Below are 18,921 nucleotides of genomic sequence, written 5' to 3'. Positions count from 1 at the left end.
TTAGGAAACAATTCAAAACACAAGCAAGATGCATAATCACGCCATATTTTTTAAATTCAGGGGGGGGGGGAATTCCCACCCCCAAATTCCAGGCTTGGCCTAGACTCATGCTCTTTTTGAAATAACTATCTCAAATGAACTAGGGCTTTTCTTTAGATAATGAAATTAATTACATATTCAGTAAATGTTTCACGTACAAGGAATATTTCGAAATGAAGTGTCAGATATATTTGATACAAAAGCAAGTGCTCCTCCACTGTCCCACCACCAAAAAAAAAAAAAAATCTCATCAAGAGTGCCAAATCAAATAGTTTCTGCCATCCAGACACCACTGGCATATCACAAGTCATGTTGCTTTAAATCATAAGTTTCATAGCAGACTGCTTTGGCCAAGTCATATGAAAAGTTTAAGATTTATCAACAATGAAAAGATTTTGTTTTTCGCTTGTTCTTGTTTGTCCTGTTTCCCTCTGTTGTTTCATTGAATATGGTACCTCTTCTGTGTGGTGACTGTGAAGTGAGGAGAGAGGCACTTAGGCTAATGGATTCCCTCAAGCAACATGTTTTTATAGTCCTAATTTAGGTTTTCTGTGCTAAGGAGATATGAGCAACCTTTATTTCAATAACATTTCAGTCTGAAAACCTAATGCACTAAATGCGAGTACAACTCATAAATTATCTCCACACATAGTAAAATTACTCAAGGCAATTAAGAACACAAGACTCAAAGAAGAACAATAATCATAAGTTCTGAAGAAAATACGGCAGACAAGACAAAATATCATTAAAAAAATAAATAAACAAATCTAATGCATAATGTAAAAGTAATTATAATTTTCAATTTATTCTTTTTTATTTACATCTTTAAAAACATAACAATACAAAAAACGGAATACATTTAAATCGAGATTAATAAACGAGTCACATCAACAAGAGTCTAAAGAAAGCAAATCTACTTCAGGAGGATTTATAATACCAGCCAATTCAGCTTCTCTCTCCAACTCCAGCAATGTCCTAACATAAAAGAATACCATGAGTGTCAATGCATATGATTTTATTTAATTTTATTTATTTAATTTATTCATGTATTCTCTCGAACATATATGATAAATTCGTGACCATCGACAGTAAATGAGAGCTACCAAAATATTTTAAACTTGATTTTATAAAAATAAATATATTTTTTTTAAAAAGGGGGGTAATGAATCACTCATCCTAAACATAATTTGGCAAGTAAAGTATTATGCAACACTGAACAAAACAAATACAATACAAGAAATCATTACAAAAAATAAATGAACATTTAAAAGTAAATGATAATCTATATATATAAAGGAGACGGGGTTTGTTTCTTTCTTTGTTTGTACCCGATGGCCAGAAGACACCATAGCACCTACAGCCATGAAACTTGGCACAAAACTTCGAACGTACCCTGGGCCCGTGCACCTCAAAGCTGAAATTCTAAATTTTGAATTAGTTTTTTTTGTAATTAACTAATGAAGCTAAATTTCGGCTAATTAGGGGGTTAAAAATTCCTCCACCCCCAAACATTATATATTGTTGGAAAGGGTTTTCCTTCCCAAACAAGATGATGTTTGTTCCATTTTTCTCAATTAATTATAACAGGAGATATAAGCGATTCTAATTGAGCCAATTTTCAAGTCTTCTCTTTCGAGAAATTGCTGTAACAGTAGGTGCACTTTCCAGACAATTTTCAACTATAACACTAGGTCCATTTTCCAGACAATTTTTCAATTACTTTCTTTTTAAACATTTTGGAGGAAGTTGCCTTTGTTGCTTATGAATATTTTACTGTTATTACATTATTTTAAACTCATTGTGCATATGTTAATTGATTTTTTTTAAATTAGCAAGTCGCTTGGCGAATTTGCCGATGAATTATGGAGTTTTTTACATTTGAAAACTACTGGAAATGTAATTTTGATGTAATTTGTTTTTCCTTCATTAAATGGATTTTCTTTAAGTTTTTAGCACAGGCATCGCTGTGTGGGTACTGCGAATCAATAATATATAAGGATATAATTGTTTGTCAATTCTTTTGTGACAAACTTTTCTGTGATGAGCACTTGATGATGTGTGCTTTTGTGCTCAATTCTGTACCCAGAAAAAATGATATAACTATTTTCCTTTCACCCAAATTCTTTTTTATTTTACCCCCCCCCCCTGAACATTTTTGGAAAATGGATTATGTTCCCTTTTAATGAATTAGCCCTCATTTGGTTAACGGCTTTCACAAAACAAATTCTTATATGCACTCCGACACACCTACTCTTAACTCAATTAGCCAAAATCAAAAACACTTGCAAATTAAGAGCACACAACCTATTAACACTAGAAAGATGGAGGGGACTAGGGTGGCCCCTACCTATTTTGTTGTTTAATAAATATAATACAAACTGAACACAATGGAATGTTTAGATTTTTCGTAGCCTGACCCTATTTGAGGGATAATTTAAACATTTAATCATTAAAATCATAGCAGCATAAATAGTGAACTTCATACCTAGAAAGACAGAATGAGCCATAGTGATCCATAAGGTATTTTACAGCAAAAGCAGATAAATACAAAAGCAGCTTCCTTTCGGCAGCTCTATGTAATATGAAAAAGTGCTATTCAATCAAGTTTCTCCTTGAGCATCACGTTTTTTCAGCCAGTTTTAGTTTTCAAATTTACACACTACCCACCAGCTGAACACTAGTGATTGCTCTTCAAAACAGAAGCACATTTTACGCTTTGCCATACAGAAATGACACTACAGTACATTGTTATGTACTCATTTTTCATTTAAGCATATGAGAAGATGTGTCAGATATGTGGGCTCACTAAGGAAGAATTTTTTTAAGAACTCACTCAAAAACTTAACAAGGGACCAAACTGTCCCTTTCTCTAGTGTAAAAAAACATTCCCCACTGTATTCAAGGATTTTCAAATAAAAATGTACTCTTAACCCATTTCTGTCCATACCCCTCAAAATCACAGGCTGAGGTTTCATTTCCTATTTCTTGTGCTCATATTTCTGGGCTAGAGTGGACAAAGTTTAAGCTAAAAGGATTTCCAAAAACCATAAATGAATACATTTATTGTACAAACATCTTTACTGATATAATTTTCTTGAATAAAAAAGATAGGCACTTATATGAGCGTTTCCTTGAAAATAATATCCTAAGGTGTTAAAACTAAAGATTCATCAAATTTGAGCAACATATTACATTTCTTCAAAATTTTCAAAAAACAACATAACAATGTAAAAACAGTAATTCTACTCAGTTTGAACAGCCTAAACAAAGTATTAGTATAATCTGACTATAACATAAAGATTTACCTCCTCAGTTTAGCAGTCCTAGACTGCAGTTCTTTTTCCTTTTCCCTAATTTCAGCAATTGTAGTCCATGCTTCAAGTTGCGGCTTTTGGTCAACAACCCATCTCAAATACATTCCACTCCACAACACAACACTTTGAGGTGCCACAGTTGGCCATATGACACTATTATTTGGTTCATACATTGGATTTAAGTAGGTTAGAAGAACATTACTTCGATTAAGCATAGACCTGCAACAAAAATTAACCAACAGTTCCACAAAGATGAACTTGCAATTTGGAAAGTAAACATGCAAGAAAATAAATGGTACTGTGCAGGCTTGGAGTTAATTATGAGAAATTGTAATCAATTATGATTATAATTACAAGCATGAAAAATAGGAGATAATGGTTATAATCCTCTGCTAAAAAGTAATTACGATTACAGCAAATGATTGCAGTTGATAAAAATGTAATTGATTACAATTATTGTTCGCTGATTACGATTTTGATTAGGATTATAGACTTGTGATACATACTCATATTTGCTGTAACAATATCATAATAAAAACTTCGGGTTTTCTTAAAATATTGTAGAGATGATTTCAATGATGATTGCTACTATTGTGTCCAAATAACTTGAAAATTTTTACCATTATTATTTATTTATTTTGAATTATGACGTTGTTGCAGGAAAAGAGCAAAATATGAAAGATGGGCAGATCTAGATTCATTAATAACACTTCATTTCCTCATACTTAGAGATTTCTATAGGAGAATATTGTTTGAAAATCTTTGACTATTATAAAGAAAAATAATACGTAAATGGGTCTTGGTATAAATAATCAAAAAAATTATTTACTGTGATAGTTCAAACATTATTAATCACAAATAACCAAGAATAAATTCTCGCATATTAATTTCCTCATAATCATAGCTATCTACTATAGAGAAAAAAAAAGTAAAATTAAAATCACGCATTCTTAAACATGGAATGTATTTTGCAGTATTTACAAATGAATCATAAGTTTGGTGTACATTACACAACATTAAAAATTAAAAGACCAACGCATATTTTGGTCAAAGTTTTTAAAAAAAAATTACAAATCACGTAGTTTATTTACCTAATGTATCAGTAACAACAATTATAGAAGCAGGACAAGTAGGTTTTAAGAAAATCATTATGTTTTCCACTGTAGAAATTATTTCTCTAGGTTTAATGCATTTAGGAATATAAAAAAATCATTTTAATTAAAAGCCTCAGTACAAACTTAGATGAAAATACTCTTTTAACATATTTTAATAATAAAGACTCATAAAAATTTAATGTTTATTGACTCGTCCACAGTTCATACATGAGACTTCTTTTATTATACTGAGATTTAAAAAAAAATTTTTTGAAAGATGAAAATTTGGCATTATTTTTTTTTTTTAAACAAGCAGAGTTACATGAATGTTTTCGGTTTTCATAATTTGATACATTTTCTTTTCTTACTCTGACTGCATTGTCCATCGGGGATTCAAAAAGTGAGCAGGTATAAGCCCAATTCTATACCTATTCTAAGTGTTCTTGTACTTCTTTAGTGATTTTTTTTTCTCTTGACATTTAAATGTTCTAGTGTTAAAACATTTTCACATTATGCATCGTTTCAATGGTACATAATATCTACTTGGATTTTTTTTCATGCAATTTTAGAAAAACTTAGTTGTTCTGCCTTGTATATTTATATACCTAATAGAAAAGCTGCATAGATTTAAATAAGAAAAAGGAAAAAAAAAAACTATTTAGCAAACCTTATTATTATATTATTCCATTAACTTAAAAAATATAAGTTTCTAAATTTATTAAATCTGTAATTTATCTATAAAGCTTTACTTGTTACTTTGCACTAATTAGATTTTACTCTTGCAATAATATGTAAAATTTATGAAAACATTTGGGGAAACAATGAAATTTTTCAAAAAAAAAAAAAAAAAAACACTTGGTTTAAACCATGGCATGGTTTAAAATGACCTGATTTAAACCAAACAACCCTGTTTGTGACAGGCCCCAAAATTTCTGTGCACGCCCCCACCTGCAAGTATATTAGACCAGGGCAGATAATTTAAAATCACAGAAAAATTAAATACAGAATTCTGACACTGTGAAAAGGTCTTAAATCTTGTATAAATAAAGGAAAAAATTCGTGCTTCAGTGAATTCGTTAGGTAAGGGCGAAAGGATGGATTTTAGGGGTTGAAAAATTTTTCTTCTCATTTACGGCAAAACTATTGGTTTTATCAAAAAAAGTTAAATGTAAAAGTTGTAGATAATAAAAAAAAACCTAAAACATTTACATTTAAATTTATTTAAAACACTGAAGATTATTGACTTGAAGCTAATAATCTTTAACTAAAAAAATAAGGAAAAAATGAAAATCAAAAAAGGACATTTTTTAGTTATTTCCGTTTTTGGAATAATTTTTCCACGGAAACATTTTTTTTCACCATATGAAAGTTGACCTTTCAACGAATAAAAAGATCACTACTAAAGTTGAGTTAACTGAGGTTTCAACGTAGAAAAATTTGATTGAATATTAGGTCCATTTTTTGATTAAAAATTAAAATCAAATCAAAAAATTAATATTTTTTTCAGAAAAATTCCTGTTTATTTAAGATCCTAAAAGCAAACTTTCCACCAAATTTCATGCAATTCGGACTATTTTTTGTAACAGAAAAAAATCCAAAAACGAAAAATCGTTTTGTTTTTTATTTTTTATTTTTCTCCGAGAAGTTCAACTTTTTTAAAATTAATTTTAATCTAACAGTTATAGATTTTTTATTATCTACAACTTTTACACTTAACTTTTTTTGATAAAACCAATAGTTTTGCCGTAAATGAAAAAAACCATTTTTCAGCCCCTAAAATCCACCCCTTTCACCCTTACTTAATGAATTCGCTAAAGCAGAATTTTTTCCCTTTATTTATACAAAATTTAATACCCTTTCACGGTGTCAGAATCGTGTATTTAATTTATTTCACTTTTTGCTGTTTTTGAGCGCTTCTGCCCTGGTCTATATGTAATTCATAACAAATAATTATAATTTTTTCATAACAGAGATTTTTTTTTGTTTTTTTTTTTGTTTTTCAAACCACTACCAAGACATTAAAAAAAAAGGAATGGAAGACAATGATGAGTACTTTGCACTGTGTCCTTTCCCCAATAAAAGAAAACAAAATAATTACCTGTTTCATTGAAAACTAAGATACAGCATATGTAATGCACATTTCTGTACTCATAATTATAACAACAGAGCACAATTTTTAATTATAAAAAATATTTAAATAGACACCTTAAGAAATTGAAACTAAACAAGCACAAATAATTTAACCAAGTACACCAAAAAATATTTTACTTTTTTTTTTCAATATAAGCAAAGTGTACATACCATAAGGATACCGTCTTTTTTGATAATTTTAAATCATGCCTATCTTTATCACAGTTACCAAGGAATGTTCCTAGAAATGTTGGAAAAGAAATGAGATAATTCATTGGGCATTTAAAAGTCTAAATGTTTTCTGTTAACCTTTTTTTAATATGAACTAAGCATTTACATAAACATAAAATACGCGATAACAGAAAGTGAGATGACTTTTTTCTTCTTAAACTACTGTTGAGCAAGTCACCTTAATTTTTTTTACAGAATCAGCAAACTTGTTTTAGAATAAACATATGAGGAGAAACAAAGGGATTTAAGTGGTAAAATTAAGTGGTAAACAAATGGTAGATGAACCTCTCCTCTGTCTTAGAGCAAGAGAAAGTACAAGTAGCTCTGGTAAGTTCTCTTATATAGCATGATTTAGAAAAAAAAAATTTTTGATGAAAGCCTACCTAGGACCTTATCTTTAAACATGTTTTACTCAAAATTTAAAAATGTGCACTTACATCCCTTTGCTTCTCACTGCCTCATATGATCATAGCATTTGTTAGCTGAAGCTTATTCCAATGAGAAATAAAAATTGAGGCATGAGATTACTTCAACAAAATGCAAAAGAAATGTAACCACTTGATAACTTACCAAATTGAGATGCATAAGAATGTTCGAAGAGAGTGATAAGAAACTGTTCATTAAACTCAAAGGAACATGGAAATTGTTGATGAATCTAAAAATAAAGGACATAGGGTTATTTTTATAAAAAGAGCTATGCATCATGTGTCAAAATTTTCATGCTAACATAAACTAAATATAATTACAGTGCAATCAGTTGGTATAGTTAGGGTTTTATTGGACTCTTGGAAAATGAGCAAAATCGATTACAATAGAACAGCGGTTCCCAAACTTTTTTCCCTGGCGAACCCCTTCTAAAATCCAGAAGAGGTTGGCGAACCCCTTGCGTAGTAATAGGCAAAAAAAGAAAATACACACTATAAAATTCGGTAGATTTTTTTTTTTTTTTCAGTTTGATGTTGCTCATCACCTCATAACAAGAACAAACACATAACGGCAAACTATAGAGGTACAAACATGGCTACAAACTAAAATGATAGCTCTGTTTTCTAAGGCAAAATTCCACAAAAAAGAAACCCAATTAAAGCCTGAGTACTTTGAAAAAACTCTTAAAATGGGATATTTGTGTAACAAAGAAGTTAAGTTCAAAGTTTAGCTCAATTGTCTGAGTTTTAGTCGTGCATTAAGTTCAGTATTTAAGTTGGTTCTGTATTTATCTCTAAAAATGTTGAAAATTCTTCTTCACATAAAAACGTTTTAAAAATAATTTTAAGTTTACTTATTACAATCGCACTTCGCGCATTTTCGCATAAGACAAGAGTAGTGTTCGCCGCACTAAAATGATAAGTTAACTAAACATCAAAAATTAACTAAAGATATTTCATATGCTCGGACATGCACTATGTAATGTTTCCATCAATTTTTAACTGAATTTTCTGGTCAAAAGCTAAAGAGAAACCAAATCACCAGGCTTCAATTCTATCATTCTCAATGAAAGCATGCGCCTCGTAATGACAGACTTAATTCTTAGAAAGTAAAATATGCCAGCCAATATGCTAACATTTTCGTGCAGAATGTATCGAATGTTTGAGAGACAACTGAATAAATGTTGAACATAAAACCGCTTGACCTTAAGACTTTACAACAAACAAGTATCCTAAAATTCCGCCATTATAATATTATTTTCGCGAACCCCCTTTAAATCCCTCACGAACCCCCAGGGGTTCGCGAACCACCGGTTGGGAACCGCTGCAATAGAAGGAACTATTCCATCTGATGCCCTGACCTTTTCAATTACAGAACAAAAACTAAAGGCTAACTCATATTAAAATTTATCTTTATCAGAACATATGACAACACATACTCTAAACAAGACGGTGTACAAGTATTTTCAGTTAATACGAACAAAACCAAATACTCATTAACAAGAGAACTTATACAACTCTTGAACTCATATGCCCCCTTCATTTTATCTCACAAATCATCTAAATGGAATGAAAAGATCTAAAACTAAAACATTGAAATAATGTAAACTCTTACCCCACTGACCCTAATTTTTTTATCTGAAAATCAAAGTTAGGAGAATTGAAATCGAAACTCATTCAAAAACTTATGTATGCTCAGAACTGTTAAGGCTGCTCTTCAGTGGAGAAGAAAAACGATCTCGCTTGAAAATGGGCTTTTTCTTTAAACGAAAGCAGCGTTCATCAGTGAAGTGATTGACGCTTCAACAACCAATAGAACGAACGGTGACCGATGGAAGTGTGGATCATGTGACCTGTCACATTTTGCAGGGGGACAGACCGGACGCTACCCCTGCTGTGCAGAGTAGTCGAAGGAGGTAATAGCTGACGGCGAAATGAAACCGCAGCTTTTTACAGATCCTTCCAAGGAAATTCTACTTCTTTCCCTCTTGAGTCTTGACTACATAGGTAAAAGAAAAATAACTAAATGTAAAAGGTGCGGCATTTTACATTGCCGCGCATTTTGCAATCCTGCTTGTGATATTAATTTATTTGTATTCGCACTAAAATTAATTTTTGAAACGAAGATTTTTTTCCTCATTAATACGGTTCCAGATCTCATCTAGGAAAAATTAACGAATGAATATTTGCAATAAATAAATTTATAAATTCGTTTTATTTTTAGAAAAATGTTCGTTATTGAAAATTGATGATTTCAAAAAAGGAAGGAAAAAAAAAGATAGCCTGCACGACCACACTGAATTTTAACGAAATGACTCCAAATTCTAACTAAAAAAAATTATTTAAAAATGGATGATCCTACTTGATATACTTGAAAAATCGAGTGCCGAATAAAAGTGGGGACCAAAAATACTAGTTATCGGTTGGCGAAATTGTTTCGCTTCCGCTGCCTGTTTGCCACTCTCCCCAACCTCATCCGAGTTGCCAGAAAACATTCTTCATAAAAATAAAACTAGATCCTCTTTGCATAGTAAATACTTGATTGTACAATAAACAATAATGCCTTTAATTAGTTGCATTTACCTTTATTTGAACTGATAATATTTATATTTTAGTGCTAAATTAAATACTACTTTGTTGGTTAGTTACAAATGCAGTGGCGACTAGAAAAAATGTGGCTACTATAATTGCTTTTTCTCACCACTGGTGACCAGAAAATTCCTCCAATCTTTATCTTTGAATCCTTTTCTTTTTGAAAAAATATTTATTTATTTATCTAATTACTATATGCAGATGGGAAGGCTACGATAGCATATCTCAAGGGGTTGTTATGGTGAAAGTTCTTTCAAATTGAGCATAACAACGGCAAAGTCGCGGACGGCTACGGATAAGGATTTCCTGAATTTGAAAAATTAAAGATTTTTCTGTGATCTTTGTTTGTATGCAGGGGTGCTCACCCTGCTCCAAGCTCAAAGGCAAAAATCACCCCTTCCCCCCACTCTCAATGTTTGTAAACTATCTTACAATGAAGTTTTGGAATAAAGCTAAACCTAGCACTTTTAGAGTCTCAAATTCCCAGTTACTAAATTCGGCAAAATACATGAGGTATTACATACACTATATGACCAAAAGTATTGGGACACTTTTGAAAATTCACAATTTTACGGATTTCTCGAGAAATAAAAGACCAATTGCTCTCTACTCTAATTTTTTTCACATGAAAAGTATACTCCAGACGTCAAATCCAATAACAATTAAGTCTGCTATTCATTTAGGGGACTAGCAACAAATAATCCGTTCTTATCATGAATCACTCTGTAACGATGGCAGGAAAGTGTTGCCAGTTTGCTAACGATCCCTTAAGATTCGTCGCCTATCCTAGAATTATAGAAATTCGGCTCATTAGATCGCTGATAACTTTTTAAATTTTAAAGAAATTGCGGTGGAATTTTTTTCATGGATTGTAGCATGTATCTGAGCTTTGGATTATGAACGTTATAAATTGCTATCCTTCGTAGATGCGCAGATGCGCAGTGAAAAATTAATAGCTTTAATTGTTCATATTAATTTTCAATATTTTAACTTCAAATTTTATTATTATGTTTCTCTAAAATGCTGTCAAATATTTTAAAAGTTTAGTAGCGTTTGACGAAATACTCTGCGTAATATGAGTCGAAAACCTTCAAAAAAATTTTGCATTTTTGAGAGAAATGCTTATATTTCCATGGGTATAAGACATACTTTCACAAAAATATAAAAATAAGTTTTTGATAGATTTTTAACTCATTTCAGAAAATTATATATATATATACAGAATATATATATATATATATATATATATATATATATATATATATATATATATATATATATATATATATATATATATATATATAAAGTTCCTAAGGAATCAACTTGCTCAGACTTATCTGAGCATTTAAAACCAATAAACCAAGCAATTGGTAGGTGCGAGGGTCTCTGCAAGTGTCAAATGTAGGTGCTGGGCAGCCTCAAGACAAATAATCAGAACAGAAAAAAATGTCTTCTAAGCCATAATTTAAATCAAGAGGGATGAAAAGTATTCTTAATCTAAAATCATGAATTTTAAATTGCCTTTTGCAGCTAATTTTACCTTCAAGCTTTGAGATGTTGTTTACAATGTAATTCATTTTCATGCTTTGATGATGTAACAAAGACAAGCATATTTTCTTTCCCAAGTTTGTACCAGGGTATTAGTTATAAGCTAAAAAATATTAGGTTTTTTTGTCAGCAATGTTTACTAGCAGTAACTGATGTAAGTACTCTTCATGTGTGAGTTAAATAATAAATAATTAGAGTAAAACAAACAAACTAGAGTAAGAGCTCTAGTAGTCGGCCATGTAAAACAGCGATTGCTGTTTTTTGTCAAGCTATAAGTTTTAGCAATCAGTACATCAACAAAAACATTGTAAGGCTTTAGTCTATACCTTTCTGATAATGATTCACTTAATTGTTTCAGAAATAAAAACATTTTTATTTTAAAAGCTAACCTAAAGTACAAGAAAATGCTCCAGTAGTCTGCTATTCGGAACTCCAGCGCTCGAATACGCTACCTTGCAGTGATTTACAAAACTGCAAATGAAACTAAAACACCGCCACGTTGCATTCCACGTGTGTGTGTTTACGTAAACACAGGCAGTTTGTTCTGAGTATTTATTAACGCAATCGATGTGTCTTAGTTTGCTTTCAGCTACAGAAATTAATTTGTCCCTTAGTAGTATTCTCGAGCTTCTCAAAATAATGTTAGTTTTCCTTATTTCTTTCAAAAAAGTATTAAATGGTGGAAGCATAAACAAGAAAACTCTGGATTAACAAAATTGGATAACGTTATACCAGGTAAAACTTTTTATTGTTTTGTATGAATTTGTAAGAATATGAGTTTTTTTTAATCTTAAATTAATTTAACTAATCATATTTTACAGCAGCATTTAGTTGGAATGGACAGTATGCAAAATATTTTCTTGAATTTATTATCGTAGAACAAAATGAAAAATGTTTAACCGAGAAAGAATTTACTTTATTCCTTTTATTCTCAGCTGAAAGGTTTCGCCAAATTTGTTTAGGGTTATAGTGTTAGTATTGTGCGAGCAAAGTAGCCTTGGCGAGATTTCGCGTTTTTAGTTAAACCATTTTTAATTTTTATCATGAGTGGAATAAAATGATAGTAAGATTACAGAATTCGATAAGTAAAAAGAAATAATGGTCAAGCAACTGAAAAGAAAACTACAGTAGAGAACCAATTATCCGGGAAGTTCGGGACCATAGCTATCCCGGATAGCTGAATTTCCCGGTTTTCTGGATCGCTAAAAAGAGTTTTTGGCCGATTGTTTATAATACTTAAATTACTATAATAAATAGTAATATGTATTAAAATAAGAAGAAAACAGTTCAGAAATGCTTATCAATATCGAAACATTAAAAACTACTAATGAAAGAATAATTTAAACACCAAAAACTTAAGTAATTTAATAAGACCTGAGACCCTCACACTCATTTTAAAAGGAAAGAAAAACACCAATTTTCGATGTTTTAAAATGAAAGAGAATGAAGGGAAGGGCAATAAACAAGTTTTTGAACGTAAATGTGCGATTCTTCTACTATAGTGTATAAGAGATTTTTTTTTTCATGAACGGTTTTTTTTTCTTTTTTTTTTCACTTTTTTGTAAAGGTTTGGTGTTAGCGATTATTGATAACTACTGCTTTTGCATTAAGTTAACACCAATTGAAATTTAATTTATGTGTCCCTGCAGCCTTATTACAGTCTTGCGTTTAACGATTTCTAGATTCCACCATCAACTATCCGGAAAATTCGAGAATCGCGGCGTTTCACGCGCTTTAGCGACGTCACTTCCGCTCTAAACGGTTTTAATTAAAGGTCATTCAATAAAATATTGGATTATAATGTGACAATATTCATTTCTTTAGTTTTTAGTTGGAATAAAACAAAAAAATTTCAGACTTACGTTTGTACTTTTTAGTTCAAGGAAATATTCCGAGTTATAGATGAGTAATATGGTATTATTAAGAAACTGCTCATTTTCTTTTGGGTATTTCAAAAAAAAAAAAAAAAGCTTAGTTTTTCGAAAATTGCCAAAAATACGTATTTTTAAAAAATGGAGGGAAAATCAGCAAAAGGTTGCCGGTTTTCTGGTTTCTCGGTTTTTTGGTTCCCGGATAAAAGGTTCTGCACTGTACCACCATATATAAACTGTGAGTACACATTTTATTTATTTTTTTCTGAGTGAATTTGAATAAACATCAGTTTTTCAATTCGATGAAAAAAAAAACGAACTTAACAACATTGACTGGACACTTTTCCTTAATCTAATTCCACATAAATGATTTAAATAACCTTTGTTACTACAGTATCCTACTGAAATAGACAGTATGCAAATAAATTTTCTTGAAAATATTTATCGCAGAACAGATTGAAAAATCCAGAAAGAACATTAAGAATTTGAACAATAAAAAATAAAAGTTCGCCAAAAATCTGTTTATAGGGTTATGGTTTTAAAATTGTGTGAAAGAATAATGTATCTTGACAAGATTTCGCATATCAGGTAAATAATTTCCCTGACGAATGAATTAAATGCATGATTTCTTTGGATGTCCAATCATATAGTCATAGAAATAAATTATCTAGTGTTAAACGTTACTCTTGACAGTCTGCCACGTATGTGCACTATGTGACAAAAATGTCAACAAATGCCGGAAATGTCACGAAACTGAACTTAATATGTACTAATGTATAGAAAAAACGGTACAAAATGAAAATGCCGTTCGAAGCGAACCAAAAATTTATGAATTCTGAATTCAACATCGTGAAAATGGCTGCTTCAGAACAACTTACTGTGTGTTCTGCATTAATTGTTTACTTTCGTAATACTTTTTGGTTTCTAATCTCTTTCTATATGGGTCAGAATAACCAAAGGACTTTGAAAAATCTTTTCAAATGAAATAAAGCGAAAAAATCATACATACGAACAAAAATCACAACACTTTTAGCATTTTCTTCGTTACCACATGCGTTTGTTTTAGTTTTTAAGTCGGCCATTAGACAGTGACTGCAGTGCCCCCTATAGTTCGTTGGAGTTGCGAATAGACATCCAGTTTTCGGCCATGTATAAGCCCAGTAATTCGGCCGTTTCATTTTCATTGATCTAATGTAGTGGTTGGAAAAACTTTTTTTTTTGTAGCGAACTACAACTACAACTACTTTATTACAAATGTAGTTAACTACAACTACTTTTTTCAAAATGTAGCAACTACAAACTACTTTTGAAAAGTAGTCGTTACTTTGCTACTTTTTAAAAAATAAATAAATAAAAAGCATACACTTGCACATCGTCTCAGGATGGAACGAAAAAATTGAAAAACTGGTTTGGATTAATAAATTGGCTCATTTTGAAAATGGAATATTACTAAGAATTGTTTACTGTTTCATTCCTTCACTGAGCCAATTTGTCATTCCAAACATGTTTTCCACCTCTGCGCTGGGATGATGAGTGCTAATAAGCATGAAACAGCAGTCCTCAGCTGGAATTGACTGAGCTGGCGGTCTATTTCATGTATTTTTTACGATTTTTACTAGAGTCGCTGCAAGAAAGGATTTAAATAGTTGAAAGAATTCAACCTTCAAGTTTTTAATCCTTCTCTGGCAGTGAATATTTCATTTAAGAAGTGCAACTCGGCTACTTGAAAATGTAAATAGTAGGTACAGACATAATTTGATTAAAACTTTCTATATACCTACATATGTGTACACAAAATTGATTTAGATGGTGAAAAACATCTTTTAAACAAAAGAGAAAAACTTTAATTTTCATGATAGGAGTTAATTTTACAGGCACTTATATTTTGTAGGTACTAGTAAAAAGATTTCGAGTTTCAAGCTAGGGCCTGGATACCATCTCCTTTCTTATGTTACTGATAAAATTAAATAAGAGCATTTTTCAATTTTAAAAATGACTTTGAAAACTTACAATGTTTAATAATTGACTTTTACCATGTCGATACATCAACACTCAAATAGTAAAAAAGAAAAAATTTCAAAAATATCCCAAACGGTACGAGTATTTGTAATCGAATGTTAATAAATATCTGAAATATGAAACATAACTAAAAATGCTTACTTTGCTTCAATGTGCAAGTGTCGACTAAAATGGCTAACTAGCGAGCTTTTCTCGAGTAACCAATTTTGGAGCTAACGCGAATTCCTCATCCCGTAACACGACAATTTTCGGAAGGGAATCACAAGGCTTAGGTATCACCTCCTTTATTGGGTACTAAATATTAGTTTCATGAATGGACTTGTCTTTTAGCATCACTGAAAGCAAAAGTACCCTACACTGTACTAATCGAAACATTGCTCTGTTAATTTTCAAAACACCACTCTGCATCGTTTTCATTCTAAATATGAAGTTGATGAAACATTATTTCACATAAGCGGGCTGTTTATCTTAAGCTTTAAAAGGAATAATAGAAAGTTTCTGACAACTAAAGAAATTTAAAGATTTTCGATATTCTTGAACAACTAAAAAGTGTGTTGAATATAATTACTGTATCTACTGTACAGTACTATAGTAGTGCTGCATTTGATTATTGCTACATACTATACGTACCATACTGTTTCATTTTATGCCATTCTCTCTCATTGATTTTGTGCACCTTAACCATATTTTTATTCAATAACACAGCTTCTTTTTAACTACAGTAAAATTTCTGTTCTCTACCATTAAATTCGGAAGAATGAAGTTAAGAAATGTGGGTTAAAATAGTTTGAGGGGGTGTTTACAAATGTCTAAAATAATTGGTATGTTCGTAAAAAAAAATCGTATAGATACTCTTCTCCTCAACGCAAAATTTCAAACTAAGTAGGGACTTTTGAAACACATCCCTTGCGTAAGTTGAGATTCAACTGTAAATGCGAATGACATTCATACCTTTTTGCTAAACGAGCAAATTTTGCATGAAACGGAAACATTTATGTTTTTCTACATTTCTATGACACTGTAATATTTATTGTTAGACAGCCGGGGCAGTTCAGTGTCATCCTCTTCCATAACATTTACAGTAGCTTCCATATTAGGAGGATACAGGCTCAATAATCTCATTAAAATCCAAAATGTTCATCCACGGGACATTCTCTGCTGACAGAAAACACAAACAGGATACTAATTGGCAGTTATCGCTAATTCTTTTCTTTCTAAGCAATGCTCTATTGAAGGCAAATGTTGGGGAAATGTGAATGTTTCGATGCCAAACACACTAATGGCATCTAACAGATAGAACATATGGCATCAAAATATGTCTGATGTCAGCTCGTATTTTTCAGAGTTTTGGGAATCTGATTAGTTCAAGTTTTACACGCGTAAGACTTGCACGAGTCAGATAGTTTGAATCCTCGTTTTATTTATTTACTTTTTTTTTTTTTTTTGCCTTTATTTAAAAGTAGTTTTCAGAAATCGCTACAAACTCCATTTTTTGTAGCATGCTACACTACAAACTACTAAAAATGTAGCTACTACAGTAGCGTCGCTACTTGTAGCAAGCTACTTTCAACCACTGCTTTTATGGAATATGAGCAGTGGCCTATATATGTTTTTATTTTGGAGGGGGCCCAAACAACTAAGATTAGCTCCCCCCCCCCCCACTTTTTTTTCTTTTCTTTTGTAATTTCAATTTTTTTGAGGGAGAAGTAACAGTGCCTTGATCTTCTCATTTTTTTGAAGCAGGGAAAGGACTTCATTCATACTGTCAAGTCCTCTTCATGCTGTCATACAATTGCGCAACCAAAAAATAGTTTTAGGAAGGCACTCTTAAAAAATTCTTACACTCTTTAAAAGTAGGTCCGGGGTCCTCCAACGGAATTTTTTTGGAATTGTGGTAATGCTATGAGAGAAAAACTTTGGGGGGGGGGGGGGGGGGTTGCAGAAATTTTAAGAAATTGAAATCTTTAAAATGCCATTATAGGCCATATTTGTTCACGTTAGTGCAATGAGAAGAACGGGACTTTCTGAAGTTGCCCCTGATTGATTTTTTTTAAAAAATGGAGCAAAATCCATCACCCCTCCTCCCAATTTTTGGAAATTGAAGTTCTAAAAACGCAGTTTCTAACTTCGATGATTTTACGGGCAGGGCGGTTCTGGGGCACTCCGCAAAAAAGCAATTAAAGTCCTGAAAAACGAAGTTTTGAAGAGATATTCTTACGGGAGCAGTCAGTCCCTCGTCCGAAATTTTTTTGTAACTGAATTCTTAAAAGCGCGACAGTGGACCATACTTGGTAATGTTTGGGTTTCGGTCATTTTTTGAAATTGAAGCTCCATAAAAGCAATCTTAAACGATTTTCGATGCTTTCAGAAGGCAATTTGTTAGGTAATTGTCTCCTGGAATTTTTTCAACATTAAAGCCCTGAAAACGAGGTTTGAGAAGCTCTTTAAGTTGTTTTAGTGGGTGAAAGGATCTTGCGAAGTGAAGCCTTTTGAAGACTTTTTTATTTTTAGACGGATTAGGGGGGGGAGGGAAATGGGGCGGAAGGGGTAAAAGAGAAATAAGAATGTTGGACGTAATTACCTGATCAATAGTCAGTAACTTTTGAAATTTTTATTTTAAGGTTCTTTTCAAAAGTAATTCAGATTTTTTCCTCTACATCAGGCAATCTTTGGAAAGGAACAGTTTGAGAATCCTTCCCTGAAAGGTAAAACGCAATTTCAGGTCATCTTGGCAACGTTTGAGGTAAAGAGCGGTTTTAGGGATCTTCCTCCAAAACTTTTCAAAATTGAAATCTTAAAGGCAAAAATTTTAGTCTATTTTTGGAATTAACCTTAGTGAATAGGGGTTGGTTTGGGGATCCTTCTCCAGAAATGTCCGAAAAATGCATAAATAAATGCATTTTCAGAACATCAATTTCCATTATTAGTACTTCAACCAAACAATTAAAACTTCTTTTAAATTTCTTGCAGCGGACTTGCAGCTTCTTGAGAGTTAAGAAGAGAAAATTTTTGAAGAGCCTTCTGTTTAGACTGATGAGGAAGAAAAAAATGGGGGAGAGGAGAGGGGAGAAAGGGAACGGAACTTACTTCGCTAAGCAATAAACTGCATCTGTGAAAAACATTTTAATTTAAAGACTTCTTTTTGAAAGTAATGAGATTTTTGACCAACATTATTTGCTTTACTTTCTGTTAAAATAACTTCGCTTTTCCAAGACGAGATTTTTTCTTGAGTAAGGAGTACAGGTCAAACTTTGTGGCACCTTTTGAAGAATTTGAATTTTCTCACTGCAGAATTTTCTCACGGCATATTAATCTAGTTTTATATACATACTAACGATACCCGCACGGCTTTGCCTGTAGTAGAAAAATTAAAAGGTAATTCCGTTCGTCTGTATATTTACAAATAATGAATGATGAATTTCTCTCCAATTTGCCATGTTAATTTGCTCGCAATGTTACAGTTCCACGTAATGATAATTTGGTAATTTACTCGTCGATGCTAGGATAATTTGCTCGGTAAAATGTTCTTAAAAGGGAATAGAAAAAGAACAAAACTGCATTTTCGAAAAATCACTTCGAGGTGCACACCCCCATGCTATACACTAATTTTGTGCCAAATTTCATGAAAATGTGCTATGCTCGTCACAGACATCCAGAC

The 18,921-nt window shown here is 31.7% G+C and overlaps 1 protein-coding gene across 2 annotated transcripts in view; it reads right to left on the bottom strand.

Moving 5' to 3' along the window:
• Window positions 1–735: 735 nt before the first annotated feature.
• LOC129234553 (myotubularin-related protein 9-like) overlaps window positions 736–18,921 on the bottom strand; it is a 49,999-nt gene continuing 31,813 nt past the window's right edge. For both annotated transcript variants that reach the window (XM_054868570.1, XM_054868571.1), the window contains exons 10-13: window positions 7,379–7,463; window positions 6,749–6,818; window positions 3,345–3,572; window positions 736–1,014 (exon numbers count right to left, since the gene is read on the bottom strand). In XM_054868570.1, the coding sequence (XP_054724545.1) occupies window positions 927–1,014; window positions 3,345–3,572; window positions 6,749–6,818; window positions 7,379–7,463 (471 nt within the window). In that variant the 3' untranslated portion in view covers window positions 736–926. The remainder of the gene's footprint in view (window positions 1,015–3,344; window positions 3,573–6,748; window positions 6,819–7,378; window positions 7,464–18,921) is intronic.

The sequence above is a fragment of the Uloborus diversus genome, chromosome 1, assembly GCF_026930045.1.
Source record: "Uloborus diversus isolate 005 chromosome 1, Udiv.v.3.1, whole genome shotgun sequence".
Lineage (NCBI taxonomy): Eukaryota > Metazoa > Arthropoda > Arachnida > Araneae > Uloboridae > Uloborus > Uloborus diversus.
The sequence above is the reverse complement of the archived record's forward strand: the minus strand, read 5'-3'. Positions and strand labels throughout refer to the sequence as shown.